The 23,636-nt window shown below is 35.3% G+C and overlaps 1 protein-coding gene across 1 annotated transcript in view; it reads right to left on the bottom strand.

Annotated features, from left to right (window-relative positions):
* ALMS1 (ALMS1 centrosome and basal body associated protein) overlaps positions 1 to 23,636 on the bottom strand; it is a gene marked incomplete at its 5' end in the record, with an annotated part of 157,221 nt that overhangs the window by 120,038 nt on the left and 13,547 nt on the right. The window contains 5 exons of the mRNA XM_081069627.1: positions 11,462 to 11,609; positions 15,167 to 15,316; positions 15,423 to 17,568; positions 18,788 to 18,905; positions 22,239 to 22,434. Of these exons, the coding sequence (XP_080925753.1) occupies positions 11,462 to 11,609; positions 15,167 to 15,316; positions 15,423 to 17,568; positions 18,788 to 18,905; positions 22,239 to 22,434 (2,758 nt within the window). The remainder of the gene's footprint in view (positions 1 to 11,461; positions 11,610 to 15,166; positions 15,317 to 15,422; positions 17,569 to 18,787; positions 18,906 to 22,238; positions 22,435 to 23,636) is intronic.

Here is a 23,636-nt window from a genome sequence, read left to right on the forward strand (position 1 = left end):
ATTAAAAAATGACTGTTAATATGGCCCTAATGGCCATATTATATGGCCCTAAAAATATATCTATTTTCTAGATATAGGAAATAGAAGCAACAAATAAACAGACAAAGTATACATTCTAATTTTGCCTCACAAAGCTTACATTCTAATAGGAGGAAACAGACAATAAGTAAATTGGTAAAATGTATAGTACGTCAGATGTTAGTAAGATGAATGATACATATAGCAAGTATTATCTATAATTTACAAATAGGGAAATTAAGTATCAAAGATAATAATGTAAGAGTACTGCTCAATGTGAAGAGCTTGTTAAATTCTGATTCAGTAGGTCTGGGGTGGGACTTCACATTCTGCATTTCTAACAACCTCCCTGGTGATGCCCAATACTATTGGTTCTCAGGCCACATCTTGAGTAATATAGATATATTTTTCTAGAGTTGTACAGCGAGTGAATGACAAAAACAGGTACTTTAGACTTCTAATTCTAACTAAAATTTCTGAACTCTTCACTACAACTTGCTGCCATTCTAAACTCACTGGTGAGCTTCAAAAAAGTAGCTGAACATAGAATTAAATGGGATGAGGATTGAATTTTAAGGTAAAAAGGTAGAAATAGCAAGTGTTAACTCTTCAAGAAAACTAAAAGGCTAGATGGGAAGGGGGTTGGGGAATGAGTGAAAAAGGTAAAGGGATTAAGAAGTACAAACTGGTAGTTACAAAATAGTCACTAGGATATAAAATACAGTATGGGGAATATAGCCAATGTATTATAAAAACTATGTATGGTGTCAGATGCATACTAGATATACCAGGGGAATCACTTTATAAATTATGTAAACATCCAAGCATTACACTGCACACCTGAAACTAACATAAAATAATATTGAAATGTCAACTATAAAGTCTATAGTCACGTGATGTAAAGTACAGCATAGGGAATATGGTCAATGATATTTAATAGCTATGTACCATGTCAGATAAAGAGTAGACTTGTTGGGGTTATCGTTATCACTTTGTGAGGTGTATATGTCTAATCATTATGTTGTTTTATACACCTGAAACTAACAATAAAAATACAATAACATAAAAATATTTCAATAAATGACAAAAAAGAATGAGGATTGAAATAGTTGTTGAAAGTTGAAAATATATTTTCTAATTTCCAGTACTCTACTACTAATAATGCATTTTCCGAAATACTTGCTTTCATCCTATAGGTATAATTATATTGAATTATATTGACACTTAGTAAAAAAAAGAAAGAAAGAAAGAAAACTAAAAGAGAAGGAAAGAATGGGTGATAAATCAAAACAGATTTAAAAACTGAATAACCAATGGGTGAAAGAAGAAACCAAAAGAGAAATTAGAAAATATCTTGAGACAAATAGAAATACAACGTACCAAAATTTATGGGATGCAACAAAAGCAGTTCTAACTGGGAAGTTTATAGGAAAAATATATTCCTCTAACTGGAAGTTATAGGAATAAATGCCTGCATGGAGAAACAAGAAGAATCTCACATAATCTAAAAGAACTAGAAAAAGAAGAGCAAATAAAGCCCAATGTTAGCAGAAGGAAGGAAATAAAGGTCAGAGCAGAAATAAATGCTAACATAGAGAATGAAAAGACAATAGAAGAGGTCAATGAAACTACGAGCTGCTTCGTGAAAGATAAATAAGATTGACAACCCTTTGGCTGGACTCACCAAAAAACAGAGAGGCAGGACTCAGATTCAGAAACGAAAGAGAAGACATTATAACTAATGCCAGAGAAATACAAAAGATAGTAAGAGACTGCTATGAGGAATTAAAAACCAACAAACTTGACATCCTAGAAGAGATAAATTCCTACAAACATACAACCTACCAAGACTGAATCATGAAGAAAAGAGAAAATCTAAACAGATCTATCACTAGTAAGGAAATTGAATCTAACTAATAGATTAGTTAGATCTAACTAATACACAGAAACAAACAGGGAGGCAGTCAATACGGAGAGACAAAAAAAAACATGTCCCAAATGAACGGTCAGAACAATGCTCTAGAAAAAGAACTAAACAAAATGGAGACAAGAAATCTACCAGACATGGTAGGTTTGAACTCTACCAGAGTTCACAACACTGGTTATAAGGAGGCTCAATAAACTTAGGGGAAGAGTAGATGAACCCAGTGAGAACTTTTACAAAGAGATAGAAAACAAAAAAGAACCAGTCAGAAATGAAGAATTGTCGGGCAGGAGACCCTGCTCGCTGCACCATTTGTCCTGTGAGGCAGCCTGCAGGGTCTCAGCTCCCACTCCCCAAATAAGAACGCAGGATGTGGCTAGGGCAAAAAGGAACACGCACGGAGCCATAGGTAGGGGAGTCATACCACTATAGTCTCACTGGAGGCTGGAGCCACACGACCTGCAACCTGCTGTCCACTTTTCTGCCTGCCAACCAACCGACTGACCAACCAACACAGCCGCGGCAGTTATATCAGTAGCTAACTGGTTATAGCTGACGGCCAACTAGCCACAGCTGACAGCCATCTACTACCAGAGCCAGCACCCCTCCACGTGAAGCCAAGAGCCTGGAAACTGCTCTCTGGGACTCTGTCCCCACAAGAATACAATAACTGAAATAAAGAATATAGGACAGCCAAGTAGCTCAGTTGGTTAGAGTGCAGTGCTCATAGCACCAAGGTTGCTGGCTCGATTCCCACATGGGCCGGTGAGCTGTGCCCTCCACAACTAGATTGAAAAACAACTTGATTTGGAGCTGATCGGTCCTGGAAAAAACACACTTAAAATAAATAAAAGGGTTTTTTTAAAAAAGAATACATTAGAGGGAATCAACAGTAGATTAGATGAAGCAGAGTATTAAATCATCTATTTAGAAGATAAGGTAGCAGAAAACACACAACCAGAACAGCAAACATAATTCTTAAAAAGAGGATAACTTAAGGGGTCTCTGGGACAACATCAAGCATACAAACATTCGCATCATAAGTGCGCCAGAAGAGAGAGCGCAAGGAATTGAAAACCGGTTTGAAGAAATAATGACAGAAAACTTCCCTATCCTGGGGAAGAAAATAGACACACAAGCCCAGGGAGCACAGAGAATACCAAACAAAATGAACCCAAAGAGGCCCACACCAACATATCATAATTAAAATGCCAGAGGTTAAATACAAAGAAGAATCTTAAAAGCAGCAAGAGAAAAGCACTTAGTTACCTACAAGAAATCTCCCATACAGCTAATTTCTCAACGGAAACTTTGCAGTCCAGAAGGGATCAGCACAAAATATACAAAATGATGAAAAGCAAGGCTCTAAAACAAAGATTATTTGAACCAGCATAAGGCTGTCATTTAGAATTGAAGAACAGATAAAGAGCTTCTCAGACATGAAAAAGTTAAAGGAGCTCATCACCATCTAACCAGTATTACAAAAAATTTTAAAGGGACTTCTTTAAAAAGAATAAAAGATCAAAACTAAGAATAACAAAATGGCAGTAACTACATAACTATCAACAATTACTTTAAATGTAATGGATTAAGTGCTCCAATCAAAAGACAAGGTGGTTGCATGGGTAAGAAAATGAAACCCCTTACATATGCTGCCACTTCAGATCAAAAGACACACAGGCTGAAAGTAAAGGAATGGAAAAAGATATTTCATGCAAATGGAAATGAAAAAAAAAAGCTAGGGTAGAATACTTACATCAGACAAACTAGACTTTAAAACAAAGGATGTAACAAGAGACAAAGACAGACCCAGCAATTCCACTTCTGGATAATTATGTGAAGAAACCCAAAACATTAATTTAAAAAGACATATAGACCCCTATGCTCATTGCAGCATTATTTACAATAGCCAAGATATGGAAGCAACCTAAGCGTTCACCAATAGACAGACAGATGGATGAAAATGACTGGGTATATACAACTCCTCAGCCACAAAAAAAGAATGAAATCCTGCCATCTGCAACAACATGGATTGACCTAGAGGGTATTATGCTGAGAGGAGTACCGTGTTTCTCCGAAAATAAGACCTAACCAGAAAATAAGCCCTAGCGTGATTTTTCAGGATGACATCCCCTGAACATAAACCCTAATGCGTCTTTTGGAGCAAAAATTAATATAGGACCAGGTCTTATTTTCGGGGAAACACGGTAAGTCAGGCAGAGAAAGACAAATGCCATATTATTTCACTTACGTGTAGAATTTAAAGAACAAAAACAAACAAACAAAACAGAAACAAACAGATACAGAGAACATTTCAATGGTTTCAAAATTGGAGGGGAGTTAGTGGGGTAGGTGAAAAAGGAGAAGGGATTAAGAAGTGCAAATTGGTAGCTACAAAACAGTCATTGTGATGTAAAGTATAGCATAGGAAATATATTGTAACAACTATGTATAGTGTCAGATGAGTCCAAATTTATCAATGTGATCACTTCGTAAGTCATATTAAATGTCTAATCACTATGGTGTATGCCTGAAACTAACATAATATTGTATGTCAACTGTAATTGAAAACTAATAAATTATTTTAAAACATTTTTTATATAAATATTTGCTCTCCCTACTTCTCTCAGCTCCTTTAAAACATGTAAAATTATATAAATAATTATAACAATGTATTCTTGGGTTTGTAACACATATAGAGGTAGTATATATAAAAACAATAGCATAAAAAACGAAGAGGGAATAGAGCTATACCAGAGTAATGTCTCTGCATCATACTAAAATAAAGTTAGTATAAATCAGGAGTATATTACAATACAATAAATCTTGTAAGCCCTAGAGCAACTACAAAGAATATAAGTTTAAAAATAACTAGACAGTCATTAAAGAACCTAAAATGTCACACTAGAAAATATTCACTTAATGCAATAAAAAAGTAAAGTAGAACAGAAGAACACAAAAGACATGAGACGTATGGAAACTAAAAGGTAAACCAGAAAATGTAAACCCAATCTCATTCACAATAACACTAAATGTGAATGGATTAAACAATCGCATCAAAAGGCAAAGATTATCAGTCTGCATTTTTCTTTTTGTTTTTTTGTTCTTCTTTCTTGTTTTTCATTTTTTTCATCATTCTGCATTTAAAAAAAAAATCTAGCTATAAGCTGTTTATAAGAGGTGCACTTTAGGGCAGCCAGTTGGCTAAATTTGTTAGGGCGCAGTGCTCATAACACCCAGGTCACCGGTTCGATTCCCACATGGGCCAGTGAGTTGTGCCCTTCACAACTAGATTAAAAACAAAGACTTGACTTGAGTTGATGGGTCCTGGAAAAACACACTGTTCCCCAATATTCCCCAATTTAAAAAAAAAAGATGCAGTTTAGATTCAAAGTACAAGTAGACTGAAAGTAAAGGGATGAAAAAGATACGCCATAAGCAACCATAAGAGCTAGAGTGAGTAGCTATACGGATATAAGACAAACGTTTAAAACAAATATGTTACTAGAGTTAAAGAACAATTTACATCCACAAAATGTCAATTCATCGGGAATGTAACATATTATGAATTATAATAAACATAAATGCACTTAATGTAATATCTCAAAATATATGAAGCAAATCTGAAAAGAAGGGAGAAGGAGACAAACAGTAATAGTGGGAGATTTCAATATCCTACTTTCAAAAAGGGAGAGAACAAGTAGGCAGAGATCAACGAGGATGCAGAAGACCGGAACACTGTAAATTCACTAGAACTAACAGATATGTATAGAACTCACCACCTAACAACAGCAGAATGCACATTCTTCTCAAGCACAAACTGTACATTCTACAGGATAAACTATATGCTAGGACATAAAACAAGCCTCAATAAAATTTAGAAACTGAAATCATACATACAAAGTATATGTTCTCAAAAAAAACCAGAATCAAATGAGATCTCAATAACAAAAGGAAATGCATGAATATGTGGAAATTAAACAATACAATCTCAGATAACCAAGCAGTCAAACAAGAAAAATTATAATGGAAATTTGGCAATATTTTAGATGAATTAAAACAAAACTACAACCAAAACTCATAGCATGAAGCTAAAACAGTGCTTAGAACTGTATCAATGTAAACACCTGTATTAAAAAGAAAGATCTCAAATCAATAACCTAACCTTTCACCTTAAGAAACAGTAAAAAGCACAAACTAAAACTGAAGCAACTGAAAGCAAAAAAATTAATAAAGACTAAAACAGATATAAATGACATAGAGGTATAAACGGTAGAGAGAAAAAATTAGAAAAAGTAGAGAAACGAAAGTTTGTGTCTTTGAAAAGATCAGCAAAAAATAAAAGATATCTTCCTTAACCTGATAAGGAGCATCTGTAAAAATTCCAGAGCTAACATTATATTTAGAGTCAAAAGACTTGATACCGTCCCCCAAAGACCAGCACAAGACAAAGATGTCACCTCTTGCCACTTCTATGCAACACTGCACTGGAGGTTCTATCAGAACAATTGGGGAAATGAAATGTTTAAAAGGCAGCCATATTGGAAAGGAAGAAGTAAGACTGTATTTGCAGATGACTTGGTCTTATGTAGAAAAATTATTAAGAAATCCACACAAAATTATTAGAAATAATAAACAAGTAGTTCAGGTTGCAGGCTACAAAATTAACATACAAAAGTCAACTATATTTCTATACACTGTCAATGAATATTCCCAAGTAATATTAAAAAAACAATTCATTTTACAATAACACCAAAAGATTAAAATACTTGGAATTAAGTTAACAAAGTGCAAGACTTGTACACTGAAAACTACAAAATATTGTTGAACAAAATGGCTAAAAAAACAGAAAGACATCCCATGTTTATAGATCAAAATATTTAATATTGTTAAGATGGCAATACTCCCAAAACTAATCTATAGATTCAATGCATCCTGCTACAACATGGATAAATCTTGACAACATTATTCTAAGTGAAATAAGCCAGTCACAAAAGACAAATGCTGTATGATTCCACCCAGAGTAGCCAAATTCATAGAGATGAAAAGTAGAATGGTAGTTGACTGGGGCTAGGGAGGAATGGGAGTTACTGTTTAGTAGGTAGAGTTTCAGTTTTAGAAGATGAAAGATGGATGTCCGTGACATTTGCACAACAATGTAAATGGATTTCATACTGAATGTATATTTAAAAATGGTTAAGATTGTAAATTTTATGTGTATTTTACCCCTATTTAAAATATTAAGTATTTACAAAGAAGAGAAACAGATAAAGCGGATTTCATCAAAATTTAAAACTTTTGTGTTGTAATTGATACAACTAAGTGAACAGACAACCCATAAAATGGGAGAAAAATTTTGCCAATAAGTAGAGACTTGTATCCAGAATATATAAAGAACTCTTAAAACTCAATAAAATGATAAATAACCCAATTAAAGTGTGAATGAGGATCTGAATAGACATTTCTCCAAAAAAGATAAACAAATGACCAATATACATAAGAAAAGATGCTCAAGGTCATAAACCATAAGGGAAATGTAAATCAAAACTACAAGATACCACTTTACACTCACCAGGATGGCTATAATCAAAAAGACAGAAAATAAAAAGTGCTGTTGAGGATGTGAAGAAATTGGAACCCTCATATTGTTGGTGGGAATGTAATATGGTACACACTCTTTGGAAAACATTTTAGCTGTTCTTCAAAATGTCAAACATTGCGACCATGAACCAGCAATTCCACTCCTAGATAAACACCGAAGAGAAATGGAAATATATACATACATTAAAACATGCACATTGATGTTCACAGCAGCATTATTCACACTAGCCAAAAGGTGGAAACAATGGACATCAACTGATAAATGAACAAACAAAATGTGACATATCCATACAATGAACTATTATTTAGCAACAACAAAAAAAAGGAATGAGTACTGATACATGCTATAACAACATGGATAAACCTTAAAAATGCACTCAGTCAAAAAAGCCAGTCACAGAAGAACACATGTTGTATGATTTCATTTATACAAAAATGTCCAGGATAGACAAATTTGTAGACACAGTGGGTTAGTGTTGCTTAGGGTTGGGAGTGCTCAGGGAGATGCAGAGTAAGTAGGGAGTGACTGCTAAAGGGTACGGGGTTTGCCTGGGGACACGAAATGTTCTAAAATTAGAGTGTAGTGACGTTTGCACAACTCTTTGTACACTTTAAGTGAGTGAATTGCACGGTATGTGAATTACATCTCAAAAGTGCTGTTTTTACAAAAAGCTAATGGTTTAAATTTTCATTCTACATATGTTACTTTCCTTCCAAAGCTCTAGCTTAGTTGCTTTTATTATATATCTGAACACTTTTTTAAAAAGAGATTTTTCTTGTCCAACATGTAAATAGCTTAGAAGTCACTCCCATATCACAAGAGCTGAACAAACTGAAAATCAACAACTCTTCCTAGACCCATCAGAGAACTGAGTTTACAAGGTAGACCAACATCCTGAAAACTGTACAGACAGGAAAATACAGAAAATCACAGATTATGGGTAGCAGAACCCTCTGAAACCAGAAATTGGTAGAAAAAATTAAACTATAATTGGCAAACTGCTAGAGGCTAAGTACGGACTCTCTTGAGAGATCAAAACTCCTGAGAACCAGCCTTAGAGGGGACGCCAAATTTTCATGAGTTTTACTTCCCAGAACCCGGAGGCTCGCAGGATGATGACGGGACAAAAATGCCCTCACATTTATAGCAAGGGGAGGGGGGAAAGTAACCATTTTAGAAGCCTAGAGCCCTCTGGTCTCCATAACAATAGGCTGACCTCAAGAGAAACTAAATTACCAGAGCATGATTTGGTTTTATCAGAGACTAACCAACCTAAGAGAAGGGAAACACCCAACTCCAGCCCCCTTTGGCCTTCCTGTTTCACCTAAGGAGGGAAAAATGCTGAGAAGCACTTGTAAAAGTAATAGCCCCGGGAAACAGGCTCACTAAAAGACTGAGACCTAATCATAGGGTTATTATAATGCAGCCTCTCCCTTCCACATGTTACCACTACATCAACAGAGCTCCTGTATAAATAGCTTACAGATGAAAGAATGCAAACAAGCCTCAGATCCTGTTTAAGAAGGAGTCTCAAGGGAAGCCAAAAGACAACACGGGAGAAAAAACAAGGACACCACAGGAAATTTTAGTGTCTTGACACCACAGTTACAGCTAACAGTAACATAGCCTAACTTCTAGCCAGATGAACTGAAAACTTCACAACAAAGGTCCATTTACTTCAGTCTTTTTACCTAATACATTATGTCCAATGTTTAACCAAGAACAAAGCATGTTAAAAGGCAAAGACCAGTCTGAAGAGAGAAAGCAAGAAGTAGGACCTGACTCACACATGGCAGAGATTTTGGGATTATCAGACCAGGAATTTTAAGTAACTATGATTAATATGCTGAGAGCTCTAATGGAAAAAGTGGACAACATGCAAGAACAGATGAGTAACGTAAGCAAAGAGATGAAAACTTTAAGAAAGAATCAAAACAAAATGTTAGATATCAAAAACACTGTTAACAGAAATGAAGGATGCCTTTGATGGGTTCATCCATAGGCTGGACAAGCTGAGGAATGAATCAGTGAGCCCTGAAGGAGGTCAACAGAAACTTCCCAACCTGAAATGCCAAGAGAAAAAAAACAAAACAGAATACCCAAGAACTTGAGGACAACTTCAAAGGATGTTAGGGGGGTTAGACTGCAACTTGAGAATTCTTTACCAAGGCATGCTATGATTTGTTAAAGAAAGCCACAAAAAGACATTTTTAGACACAATGCCCTTCTCAAGTCCTATGGCAGTCCTCGTTTCATCTCTAGGAACAGACCAGAAACGAATTAGAACCCTCAGATTGTTCTGGTATCAAAATTACCTCTGGTAATTATTATTTTTGAGGCCACTCATTTCAACTATACTCATCACTGAAATCCCTGGTCCAGACTAAAGCAAATATTACCAATCTCCTGTCCCCACATTCTGTTTCTACTCTGTTTTCTTACCTTGGGTCCTCCCACTATTTATTTTTTCCCTCCCTTCTTTCCTCTGTGACCTTTGAAACCATTCTATTTAATAAACAACCTTTCTCAAAATTTTCAGAGAATACTCTCCAACTTTTTGCTTTAAAAAAAAACAAACCTTGCTTTTCCTTTTGATTACTGTGAGGGTAATCAAGAGGAAACCTTTATTACCCTCTTCCATAGACCATGACTCTGGAAACAAGGGGATATGAAAGTTGGCATTTACCGCTCACAATCATGTCCTTACCCTTGTTTTCTATCTTCCTCAAGTAAACAAATAAACAAACAAAACCATACAAATAAAATCTCCTTTTGGAGGCTCAGACCACAAACAGTTTCAATATCACCCTCAATTACGTTCTCCTTGTGACTCCCGGCTGCTTCCATTCATTTTTTGAAGACTTCAAGGTCTGAGACACAGGTTTCTGTAAACCCCAAATCTCCCATAATCCGAAAATATTTAAACATAGTTCACCAATCCAATAAGCTAGCCTCAAAAATCTCAATTTGCTTTATCCCTGTGATTTTTATATTCAACTTCTATCCAATCCCAGGGCCAAGCAATGGATCTTATCACCCTTCAAACCGATCCCCATCTAAATGAACTAGATCACTCTGACCAAAATTACCCATTCTTCTAGCTCTCTCAGTAACTCACACCCACCTCATCTATTAAACTTCATAAATAAATCTCTGTTCCTTCTATTTTCTCCCGGACTAACAACTCTCCTGACTTCTTTTTTCCCCTTATGCTGGCTGAAACCAACAGCTGACCAACTTTTCTCTCACTGACTCCCTTCCACTGCTATCCTTCCACCACGCCCATCCACTCAACAAATCCCTCAACCAAGGATCAATCCTGTAATTCATCTCCTCCATTTCTGAGTTTTAGTAGAGAAAAATCAGAGATGCTATATAGGCTGACAACGTTATAAAATCATCTTTAACCTCAGCTGACTTCTCAGAACTACCTGCCAATCCTTTTGCTTGGCCTTGGTCAGCTTCATCCCCTATCACTTCAACCTAAATTCTGAGCCTTCACCATGCCACTCTCCTCCAACCTCCTAATACCTCCACAAGTCCCCACCTCGTGCAGCAGATAGATAATCTTGCTTTCTACCTCAAAACTAAGCTCTCAGTTTCTTCTTTACAAACTTATTTGCATCTACTATTGTCCTCTTATGCTCAATTATTTTTCCCTTCAAGTCACAGGAAGGAATATAGTAACAAACGGACTCTACTATCAGACCCCTCCACATAATTCACTTCTAAACAGTGTCATGAAGAATGCAATGAAAAACCAAATGGCTCATCTGATAAAAGACCTGGGCATTTATAAATACACCTAATCCAAAATTAACATTACTGCAGGAGTTCAAAATAAAAAATTAGTTAGCCATAGCAAAATTTTTAACCAGTTAGTCAAAAGGACACTTAATATTTCCTTTTCTACGTACCTGATAAATGTTTGAGAGTCTTTGGCACAATCTCAGGTGATATCCTCAACATTCTGAGATCTGAAGCGTGATACTCCGACTCTCTGGTTGGCTCATGAGGAATAAACGGAGGCAATATAGATGAAAAAGACTGATTAGAATGACTTACCTATGAAAAGAGATTAAAAAATGAAGGAAATGAGATTAATTTTAGACTTCATCTACTAAAAACAAACCTCATTTTTATAAAGGTTTATAAATTATACTAGTTATACTAGTTCCTTAAGATTATATTCTTAGTCCTCTTGAATTCATACACAGGTCATATCTTGTTTGGTCAATTCCAAGAAGTCTCTAAAAATCATTCTGAGGGTCTGGAAGTCTGCTTGTGTAGAGTATTACAGATAGGAGACCTAGAAATGTTCTATAACTCAGAGTTTGCTACTTATAATAATGTGATCATTGCAGGATTTGAACTATGGTACAAGGATTCTTTTTTTTTTTTTTTTTTAAAGAAGTGTGTGTGGAAAGGTAAAAGGAAAGGAGGGAAGGGAGAACAAGAATATTTTCAAGAAATCCACAAATGTTTAGAAGAAAAACAAGCATCAAAAACTGTATCTGTGATCAGTTACCAAAAAAACAAAAGTCCTCAAATTTCTTGAAACTAAAGTAGTGGGAAGCATAAACTGACAGTGAAGTAAAGGTTAAATGCTGAAAAAGTTCCTAAAGTTTCATCAGATCCCAACATGTCCTTGCTAGAAAAGAAATTAGAAACCATTATTGGTGATATTAGTATATAAACGTATACAACTGTTCACCAAATTCACAGTATGCTTTAATATGAAAACAATATACCACTTTCAGGTTTCTTTATTTTCCTACAAAAATTGTTGCAGTGATGGCCTCTCAGGAGGGAGTCTAAAAATGTATATAAGCATGAATTTTTCTATCCTCTTTTATCAATGTTTTTTATTGTGTAGTAATGAATACTCTTAGGAAGCTGGCAGGGTGTAGAAACATATTCTACTTTTACTGCCCGTATAGGTTTCTCTAGACTAGTGGTTCTTAATTGGAGGAGATTTTGTACTCACCCACCTATTCCCTACAAAGAAACGTTTGGCAAGGCCTGGAGACATTTTTCATTTCATAACTTTAGGGATGGATGCTACTGGCATCTAGTGAGTAGAGGCCAGAGATGTTGCTAAACATCCTAAAATGATGAACAGCCACAGAACAGCCACACAACAAAAAATTTATTCAAACCAAAATGATAATAATGCAGAGAAACCCTGCTCTAAACACAGCACAAACTTTAACTTAGTTTCCAATTTTTCCACTCCTGAAGGAGATTTTTTTGAAGTGCAGCTCATTAACATACATATTACACATATGATCTATACTTAGGTGTATGTGCAAGCATGTGTGTTTAATAGGAAGCAAATAATTCTATTCCAATCTTGACTTCAATAAAACTTCATTATATCCAAGTTTCAAAATACATACACAGATATTAGAGTAGGTACTATAAAAAAAAATGTAGAATGAAAAAGATGAGAAGTATGTATTTAAGAGATCAGATCTTCATTACTAATTGAAAATGAGAGGAATCAGGAGGAAAAAATATCAACATTGATTTATCTCCCAGTTTTTAATCAATAATGAAGAAAGAATCAAAGGCAACATTTTTGAAACCAAGAAATGCTAACGCCTCTATAAGAACTGAGAAAAATCTACAACTTTTTTTTTAGGAAAAAGATGTTTGATCTCTTCCTAAAAAAGACTTTAGGAAAAAGATGTTTGACATAGACAAGTTGAATTTGAGGTGATGGGAATGGAATGTTCACAAGAAAATTTCGTGCAAGATAACATATGGGTCTATTACGGTCTAAAAACAGAGGTGATAACCATCCACACAGAGAAAAACATTTAAATCTTGAAAGGAATCTAGGTCTTTTGGAAGAGGTGGGGGCAACAAAACAAAGAGAAAAGTAATCTAAGGAGTAAACCTTAAATAATATCTAGAGTTACGTGGCCAAAATAACAGATTCCAAAACAGTATCTTAGCAGAGGCTAAAAGAATGTTAAGTTGCTGCTACCAGGAACAAGGAGAAAGAAAGAACAAAATAACGATAGAGAGTAGGAAAACACTGGTGAGAGTCTAGTAGTCTAGTTTCAGTGAAGTGGAGAACTACCAACCAGGCACTGTATAAGTGCTATATACCTTACAGCATGTAATATAACAATATATGAGGTTGATTATTACTATTCCTATCTCTTGATGTGGATGAGGAGGCATCTGCCCAAGGCACAAGGCTAACAAAGTAACTGAACAGGGTTTTGACTCCAAATAGTCATGTTCTTTTTATAGCCCCAAGCTACATCCATTATACATAAGTGGATACCCAAATAATGATTTAGAGAATGACAAGTAGGTGTCCAAGTCAGGCAAGCAAGCATGAATGATTCTTCAGAGACACAGATGAGAATAAAGAAGAAACCAAGCCTCCTGAGAGGAAGCTGAGCCACATGGGAAGGTTACTGCCATCTCTGACTCCTTGCACCCCTAAAACTGGCATTATGTAACTCCCAGACCACTGAATAGAGCTAAGAGTAAAGGACACACAGGGAACAGCATCCTCCCTAGACTGAAAAAATATACTTAAGGCTATAGTTAAGGGCAAATAAAATTTGTAACGTGGTCAGAGTTAATTTCAACACATCACTATAAACTGAATATGTATCTTTATTTCTTTAAATATATTTTAAGTACTGAAAAAGTTGATACAAGTTACAAAAGTAGTACTATCAAAAATATTAGAAATTCTAAGTTTAAAATTGATCAAATTTTGCCTCTCATTCTTATTGAAACTGACTTCAAAGCCTTCACTCTTGCCAAATAATGCAAAATCGTGGCTTGGTTTCACTGAAGAATAGCTAAATAGGCAGGCGGTTTATGCATTATGGTTAAGTACACAGATAAAGTTAGTTTCAAATACTAGTTCCCCTACTTGCTAAATAATCCTAAACAAGTTCCTTAACCCTCTAAGTGTCAATTGTAAAATGGGGATGATAATAATCCCAACAATCCTACCTGATAGTATTGACAAAAGGACTAAACAAATTGACGTATGTAACTAAAAGTTAGCATGATATTTGAGCACAGTGTTAGTTTTCATTTCTATCCCCACGGTTATCAGGTTGAAAATTAGAATGAAACAATGCCTACTTCCTGGGGAAACACAGGTTCTTATGATGTTCAGGATACCTCTGAACTCAAATCTTTCACGAGCTTCTAAAAAGAAATACTTGAATATACGTGAATACTTCCAGGGCCTATTCCAAGGCTTGTACGTTGAGGATCAGAGGGGGGAAGCACAAATCAGTGTTTCCATGAATGAGTCTAATCTTAACACTGTCCCAAAGGTTCTTTCCTGGCACAACTTAAAAGAGTTAGGATGCCTCCAGTTGAAAGGCCTGGTAGTTCCAAAGGATGGCCTTTTCCAAGAAACCACGAAACTCACTAAGTCTTATAGTCTACAAAACAAACGCATTTCTTTCATGCCAACCACTAACAAATGAATGGATCTTATTTCTGCATATCAGATAAAGACCAGATTACAAGTCACAAACCAGTATTAGAAGATAGAAATGGGCACTTTTATCCCCATTTTCAAGTACAATATTTCTTTCCCTACCCCATAAGAAATGTCGAATGGAAAAACTTACAGGCTCTTCAAAACAGCTATCGTCCTTGGATGGTAGGTGTAAAGCAGACTGCCAGTGCAGGGAGCTGTCACAAATCTCTAGATCATCAAGCAAATTTTCTAAGCCTGCTAGCTCAATGCACTCACCAGTCAAATCACTTTGGTCACATACCTGGGAAATAGTGAAAGGTGAAATAAAAACAAATAGCAATACCATTTCCTGAAACAATAATGGAAAAGACCATGTTTCTCTCAACTATCGTTATATTGTGTCTCACCTCTCTTTGTAGTTCAGCAACTCCTTCACTGCACATAACAGCATTTTCATCTAGGCCACAGCATTCAGTATCATCACCCAGGGTACAGGTGTCAGATTCAGCCTTCCGCTGCAGGCCCTCTACAAAATAGGAACCATTTTGCATAACTGTATGTATCATTAAACCAGATTTGGCTCCCACAGGCCGAGGAATTTCACCTAGGCCTCTATCTGCTTTCAGCAATGTCTCTTGGCCGACTGCAATTAATGATGCACCTTTGGTCACTGGTAAAGCACCTTGTGACTTTGCATCATATGCCACCAAGTTCGCTGAAAAGCTAGTTCCTATAGTTGCATATGGGCCATCAATGACATATCTAGAATTTATGTTCTTACCCGAAATACAGCTTGAGGAATCTGCAACGTCTTCAAAGGTCTGCTGCTTTAAATCTTGTAAAAACAATGAATCTGAAGTTGACGCTTTCAGTGGATAAATGTTTGAAGATCCTACCTTCTCTGCAAGGTCAAGAGCAGGAACAGACTCTGTCTTCCCAACTGGAAGAAATGGTTCATTGTCTGTATCACATTGAATTAAAGCTGACGGTGTTTTGCAAGGACCAACAACCTGTCTGTGAGATTTCTGACTTAAAGCAGCATATGAATTAAGCTCCGGAATAAAACAAGGCGGCTTAATAAACATTTCCTGAGGAGTACTGGGGAGTGATTTTAAATTAGGATGCCAGTACAAGGAGCTAACATACCCATCTTTTTTATGCAACAATGGTTTTGAAGCTGCTGGTTCAAACACCCCAGGAGTAGACTGACAGAGTGGACGACTAAGTTTATCAAAGAGAGAGTTTTTATCATTATAACTGAATAGAGAAAACTCTGAATTTTGGGGTTCACTTTCTTGGCTGTCGTTTGTTAAAGATTTATTGATGTCAGCTTGGATTTCATTTAGTGTACTCTCTTTCTTGGAAGGCTCAATAGAAGCAATAACTGCCTCAAAGGCTACGTTTTCAGTAGCATTAACATTTTTCCCACCAAAAGCAGAACTTGCCTTTTGGTTTCTTTCCCCTTGAAAATACAGTTGTTCTGATGTCTCATCCAAGTTGGATGTAATAGTCTGAGGAGGACAATCAGAAGCCTCTACCTTAGAGGTATCATGTCCCCTGGAGAGTATACGTGTTTCTGAAACTTCTATAAAATGATCAGGAACTACAACCTTCTCGATATACTGTATTTCTGAAGATCTGGGATGCACCTCTGAAAATGCCAAAGTATTGCTATTCTCCTTTAGATCAAAACACTGAGGTAAGTCTTTCCCCAGACCTTCTTCATTTCTTTCATAACCCTCCAAAGAATCCATCGTTTGTTTCACCTCATTCTCAGCTGGAGCCCTTAAATAAATACTCTGATAATAACTATCAGACATCAAGGGAACCCTTTTTCCTCTTTTTTCCAACAAGCAATGCAAGAAAGAATATGGTATTTTATTATTAAAATGAGGAGCAGCTTCATGTGCAAAAGAAACATGTTCCTCACTGATTAGACATGTTTCTGGATGGTATGAAACGCCTTGTTTGCTCCATGACATATATGAAAAAGGGGCACTGAAATTGTCACTTCCCTCAGGAATTTTATTTTTATCAATTGTATCAGATGAATCTGAACAAGAATCAAGGTCCTTACTGGTTAAATATTTTTCTGACTGCTGTATAACTTTCTGTTTCCAATATTGCACATATGAACAAGCAGCATCAAAACAGTCACGTTCTTTAGGAGTTACATATTCATCACTTGTATCAGATGAAGTTGAAAAAGAAACTTGATCTTTACCATCTAAATTGGTTTCTGGTTCCTGTGTAACTTCTTGTGTCTTCCACGACATATATGAACAAAGAGCATCGTAACTATCAGAGTCTTTGGGCGTTTTCAGTTTATCAGCTGTATCAGATGAAATAGTCTCTTCTTTGGTTCCTTGTTCGCAAGGTGAAAAAGAGTCCTGAGACTCAATAGCTGTACTACCTATAAGTGGATGCTGAGATACACTAAAGCGGCTGTTACCAAAGTCTGAAGCTACTTCTGAGGTTGCCTGGAATAAAGCTTCACTAACTTCCGATGGTCGAGAAAACCATTCAATATCTTCAGACTTCCCAGGAATTCCCCTGAAAATTCACAGTTAAAAATACACATTAAGAACATTTATTTTTTTAAATACTAACATGAAAAAATACAAAACTTGTATGTCACTGACCTTGAGGTTGTTTGAAAAGTGTGTTGAAAAACAAAGTTCTAATTTCAAATTCTTTTAAGGTGGCTAATGACGAAGTAAGGCAAATTTTCTAAAAACTAAGGTGAACTACCATCCTATGACCCTGATATTTTCTCAGGCTTCTCCTAAAACAATATTGCCAAAAAATATAAATATTTTCATAGTGACAAAAAAAGACTCTTTAAATAAAAAATTCAAACTTTACTATTTAAAATGTTTATCACCGACCATAATTTAAAATTCACTTAATATGCATTAATTCTTTTACTAGTGACTTAATAAGCTCTTTTTTTCATTTATTATGGTCTTGAAAACCACTTAAGAAGAGATCTACTCCCAAAAATACAACAGTAACCTCATCATTGATTGACTATTATATACAAAACACTTCTAATAAAAGAAATTTTAAAGTACTACAAAGTAATGTAAAGCAGAAGGGTGGAGGTTTTTACTAGGTAAACATCAATAGTTTTTAATGTAAAGGGTTTTTATATATATATATTTTTTTAGTTCTAAAAGAAGAAAACATATTCTTGGATAATTTCAAATGTTTTGGAGAATTCCAGACTTTTCTTCCATTATGACTATTCTAAAGAGCATTAATTTGGAATAATTGTTAGTTTGGACATGTGTCTGTTAGAATAATCTTATTACTTCATATTCATACCTCCTCTAAAGTAAAGAAAGATAACTAGGCTGATTCAATATCAGCTAATCAAAATGAGTGTGTCAAACAAGTTAGTGACCACAAAATAAATGCTTTTTACAAAATGGAATTGGCCTGATGGGAAACAAAAGGGAAGATTTATAAAAAGAAAAATCCAGTGTGCCCTCTAAATTAAAATACACCTAAAATGCTAGAATGCATTAGAAATATTTTAAAATAAACTACAGTAAACTGGCTCATTTTTACACATATTACTAGGCCAAATTGATATGCACCATGTCTTTACTTAGGGTCTTTTACCTTCAGAGTATTTGCTGAGAATATCTAACCCCCTCCCCCAAAGTCTCACCTTAGGCTAAAGTCATTAATATTTATTAGTAACAACTCAGAACAAGAAAGGAAGAGTAGAAAGGTTACATGCAAATTAAAAAACAAATCACCTTACCTCAGAGGTGCAAAATCAAGTTCCCTTTGGTAAAATAAGGAGTCAGGACTAAACTCGTGATCTTCTGTCAAACATGTCAGCAAAGGCAAATCAGGAGAAGCAAAGCTGTCTTGTATGACTGCAAAGTTTCAAATACGAAAATACTGGGAATGCTGAAAATTAATTGTTTAGCTTACTCACATACTTTAAAGAACCTAAATACACTGCCATCTGGAAGTTTCTACAAGCTTTAGTATGATAACACACCAACAGCAGCAGCAACTACTATTTATCGATAGCCGGACAAGGTCCAGGCACTAAACATGCAATATTTCACTTAATCCTCATGATAACCTTGAAGGATGGATGGGTATCATTATATCCATCTTACAGGTGAAGAAAAATGATTACAAAATTTAAGAAATATTAAATAATTTGTCTACATTCAATAGCCTAAGTGCCAGAATAAGATCTGAACCTAAACACTAATTTTTTAGCAAGTGTTCTTAATCGTTATGAGTGTTTCTTTCTATTTTATATCAAAGTGTGGTCCACGGGCTCCTGGGCACCCCTAAGACATTCTCAGAAGGTGCATCAGGTCAAAATTATATTCAAAATAATGTTGAAATATCATTTGCTTATTCTCTGTCATTCTCTCACAAGGGTATAGTGAAATTTCCCAGAAGCGACATCATGTATGATATTGAATGCAGAAGCAGATATCTGAAACTACCTGTTTTCTAATAAGTCAGACATTACAGAGATTTTTTTTTTAAGTACTCGTCTAAAAATTTTTGTTTTGGAATACAGTTACTTTTCTAAAAAAAAAATCCTATAATTTATATTAAACGCAACGAAATTGTTTTTAATGAGTTGCTAATCTTTAAAACTGATGAGTTTTAATTTTTAATATTTAATTTTAAATATCAATAACCCACATTAAACAAAAGGTCTCTGACATCCTCGGTAACTTTAAAGTGTGCAAAGAAGTCCTACAACAAAAAGGTTTGAGAACTACTGATTTAAAGGAAAAAAATCTTGTGAATTCCTGAATGCCAACTTAAATAATTCCTATTATAATGCCCTTAAATATGTACAGACCAAGTATAAATTCCTTATTACCAATAACATTTATATAACTACAAAACAAAAAAATTAAACACTAATTGAAACAAATCTATACAACCAACAGCATCCTGTTTAATATTAATTTAACTGAATAGGTGATGTTTTGCTAAAACTAGATGGTTCTTCCAATATGCATGTAAAACTTGCTACAGTTTACTTTCCTGATTTCAGAATACCTATATTACTGCACCCCTTCCCTATCACAACTATTACACTCGTTTCAATCTTTGGTTTGTCTGCTTTCAACCTAGATTGGAAACTCCATGTCTGCTTTATTCACAGGTGTATCTTAGTGCCTAACAAAGTAACTGCTACACTTAGTGGGCACTCTGAACAGATTTATTATTTATTTACAGAATGAATTAATTAAAAACGAGAAACCTTTTCCAGAAAAGACCAATGGATATGGTTCCACTTTGGCCCTGGCTTAGAGATGGTCTTAATCTTCCTAATCTTCATGTTATCACCTTCACAAGTCCTTCACCCCTCAAAGAATCATTAAGGTTTTTTAACAAAGACCTCACATTTCCTCACATTTGGACTCTACTGATAGTTTGGATCACTCTTTCTAGAACCTGTTCCAGCACGAGACTAATATAACCCACAATGATTGTATTAATGCATAACAAAACAGCAACGATGAAATTTCCTGAGCCATCAAGATCTGCTCTAATAATTTAAATGTTCTACTTTACCTATAGTAAATGAAAAGCTGGAGTTATAAAACTTACATTAGAAAATATTTTAGAAGCCACACACACAATCTCCCATGCAATGCTGAAATTCTTCTATTAGAGAATTTTGCCTGACATTCAGCCATGACATAAGCTCACTTTTTTGTCGTTATATAGCCTTTCCCTATTAAATGACCCGATTAGAAAGCTCTTTCTTATATCAAGCTTAAAATAGCCTCTCTAGTAAGTTATGTATAATCATTTTAACCTCTAGACTAGGAATTAGCAAATATTTTTATAGAAGTCCAGGCAGTAAATATTTTAGACTTTGTTGGTCACATATGGTCTCTACAGCATATTATTTCTTGTTTGTTTTTACAATCAATCCTTTATAAATGCAAAAACCATTCTTAGCTGATGCAAAATCAGGCCTTGGCTTGCAGCCTGTAGTTTGCACATCCTGGTATACCATAAAAACCCTCATCTATGCTACTGGTATTTTCTCTTTACTGGACTGTCCTCCCAGAACAGGAGGGAGCTTTGATGTATATATCCCTACCATCAAACACACACAGGACTTAGATATTTGTTAAAGAAATGAATGAATGAAAATCAGCTGCTTCCTCTTCAGCATGACAGCCCTTTCAATACCTGATCACAGCAGTCTTCTCTTTCATCTACTCTCACAGTCATCTCCTCCCACAAAGGAACACTAATGTTGTCAACATCTTTCTTAAAATGTGAAACTAAAATTGAATTTAATGATCTACACCACAGAATTCACTGGCACTAATATTTTGATTTGGATAGCATTAGCTTATGTTTGAAAAGAACTTGAATTTACTCCTATTCATGCTCCTCTAAAAAACTTTTGACAACTTCATGGTTGAATCCCATTCCTCAGACAAAGGCTAATTCTAAAAATGTGGTGGGTGTATTTTTTTCAATATTCATAAAACAAAATCTGAAAAAAGAAAGAACAAAATAATATTTGTCTGAATTACGATTTAGGCATGAAAAACATTACATTACCATATTGGCTTAGTATTCTTACATATCCGCAATGATCCAAAATAGTAGCAGTACAATCCCATCTCCTATTTTGATCTGAAAGGTACCTAAAAGTTTACCTTTTGTACAGAGCTAATAAATGAGTTCCATATGAAGCAGAGGAAAGCAGTCAAGATCGACCTCAGACAAATCATTTAACCTCTTTATCTCAATTTTTCGGTCTGAAAACTGAGAACGTATGTTTTAACTAATTCTAAGAGTCTAATGCGGTAAGTATCAACATTTGTTTTTTGTTTGTATAAGGATCATGGAGTCACCACTGCTGAGGAGTAAAAGGATAATATATGATTTACCCCAAGAATAACCCCCAAAAATTCAGGAATGAGGAGGTATACCCACAAGAGAGGAAGTTAACCAGCTTTCTGCTTTCTGTGAACAATAGAGCACAATAAAATGAGAAGCAACTGCATATTTAACATAACTACACCAGCTGGCCTGTGTGGAAAACTAGAAATAAGCTGATAACTTGGAGTATGGACCTACAGAGCTCCTCAACTCAAGAAAGGATTTAACTGCAAGACTTGCAGTCTCCCAAAAGTATTTTATAAATGTGAGGTATTACTACTACAAGTTTTGTGGTTTTTTAAAAGAGGCATTACCTAGCAACGGAGAACAAAAGAGACCTCTGCTGGGTTCCTTGACTCGATTTTCTGCTTGGGTCAATATACCTTCCTCCACAGAGGGGAAATCTGTCACTTCCATTCCTTCCTCCCTCATATTAATCCTGGTCTGGGTTGTGTCCGAGGTGTGGGAAGAGTCGATTTCTTGAGGAAGAAAATGCCAAGATTCTGTTCTCTAAAACAATAAATGTAAAGGAAAAATATGCTAAGTTATTAACTGAATTAACACACATTAACATTTTGATCAAATGTAGCATATGGCTTCCTATTTGACAGCATTCTCCTCAAAGTTTTGAAAAAGTAAAGCTGCTCTATGTTTTTCACAATATTGACTATATTTTAGACCTCCTTCACATTACTACCCATCTCTCAATGAGTTGAATCACTGGCACTTGTGCCAGCAATTGTTTAACAGTTAATTCTCATCCTTAAAACAAATTTGGTTCTATATGATGAAGTCTTACAATTATAAAACTGAAAAAAGTTTTCCAAACCTACATGTGACCACTACACTGAATTCTTATTAGCTATACTAGTTTCCAGTGTACTAGTCACTCCTCTCAATATATAACATTATCATGTCCTCCATGAACAGTGATACATTAGTCTCTTTCAAATGTTTACTCTTACATTAGTGGCATGACTCACAGCAGTGCTTCTAAAAATATCTATGAGAAGGATCAGTTTTTCCCACTTCTAATTCATCACAGAAACACATTTTATTAAAATACTAATAAAAATTAATAAGTAAATAAAAATAAACTAATAAAAAACTAGTACAAATAGCTAGAAGAATGAAATTTCATGTACAGAGTGTGCCCCAAAATGTACTGTTTCCCCAAAAATAAGACCTAGTCGGACAATCAGGTCGAATGCATCTTTCGCAGCAAAAATTAATATAAGACCCAGTATTATATTTTATTATGTTAATTATACCCGGTCTTACATTATAGTAAAATAAGACCAGGTCTTATATTAATTTTTGCTCCAATAGACACAATCAGCTCTAATGCAGCTGGGTCTTATTTTCGGGGAAACAGGATATATACAATTTTAAGAAAGGAAAACTATATTAAAATTGTAATACTCAATATATACCGAAAACAAAAGATGAATACAAGTCACTCTGCGATTAGAAGAGGTACTCAAAGTGGTTACCATCAGCGTCCAGACACTTTTTTTTTTGGGGGGGGAGGGGAACAGGACTTTATTGGGGAACAGTGTACTTCCAGGCCTTTATTCCAAGTCAGGTTGTTGTCCTTTCAATCTTAGTTGTGGAGGGTGCCGTTCAGCTTCAAGTTGTTGTCCTTTCAGTCTTAGTTGTGGAGGGCGCAGCTCAGCTCCAGGTCCAGTTGCCGTTGCTAGTTGCAGGGGGGG

Source organism: Rhinolophus hipposideros, assembly GCF_964194185.1.
Source record: "Rhinolophus hipposideros genome assembly, chromosome: 12".
NCBI classification, from domain to species: Eukaryota; Metazoa; Chordata; class Mammalia; order Chiroptera; family Rhinolophidae; genus Rhinolophus; species Rhinolophus hipposideros.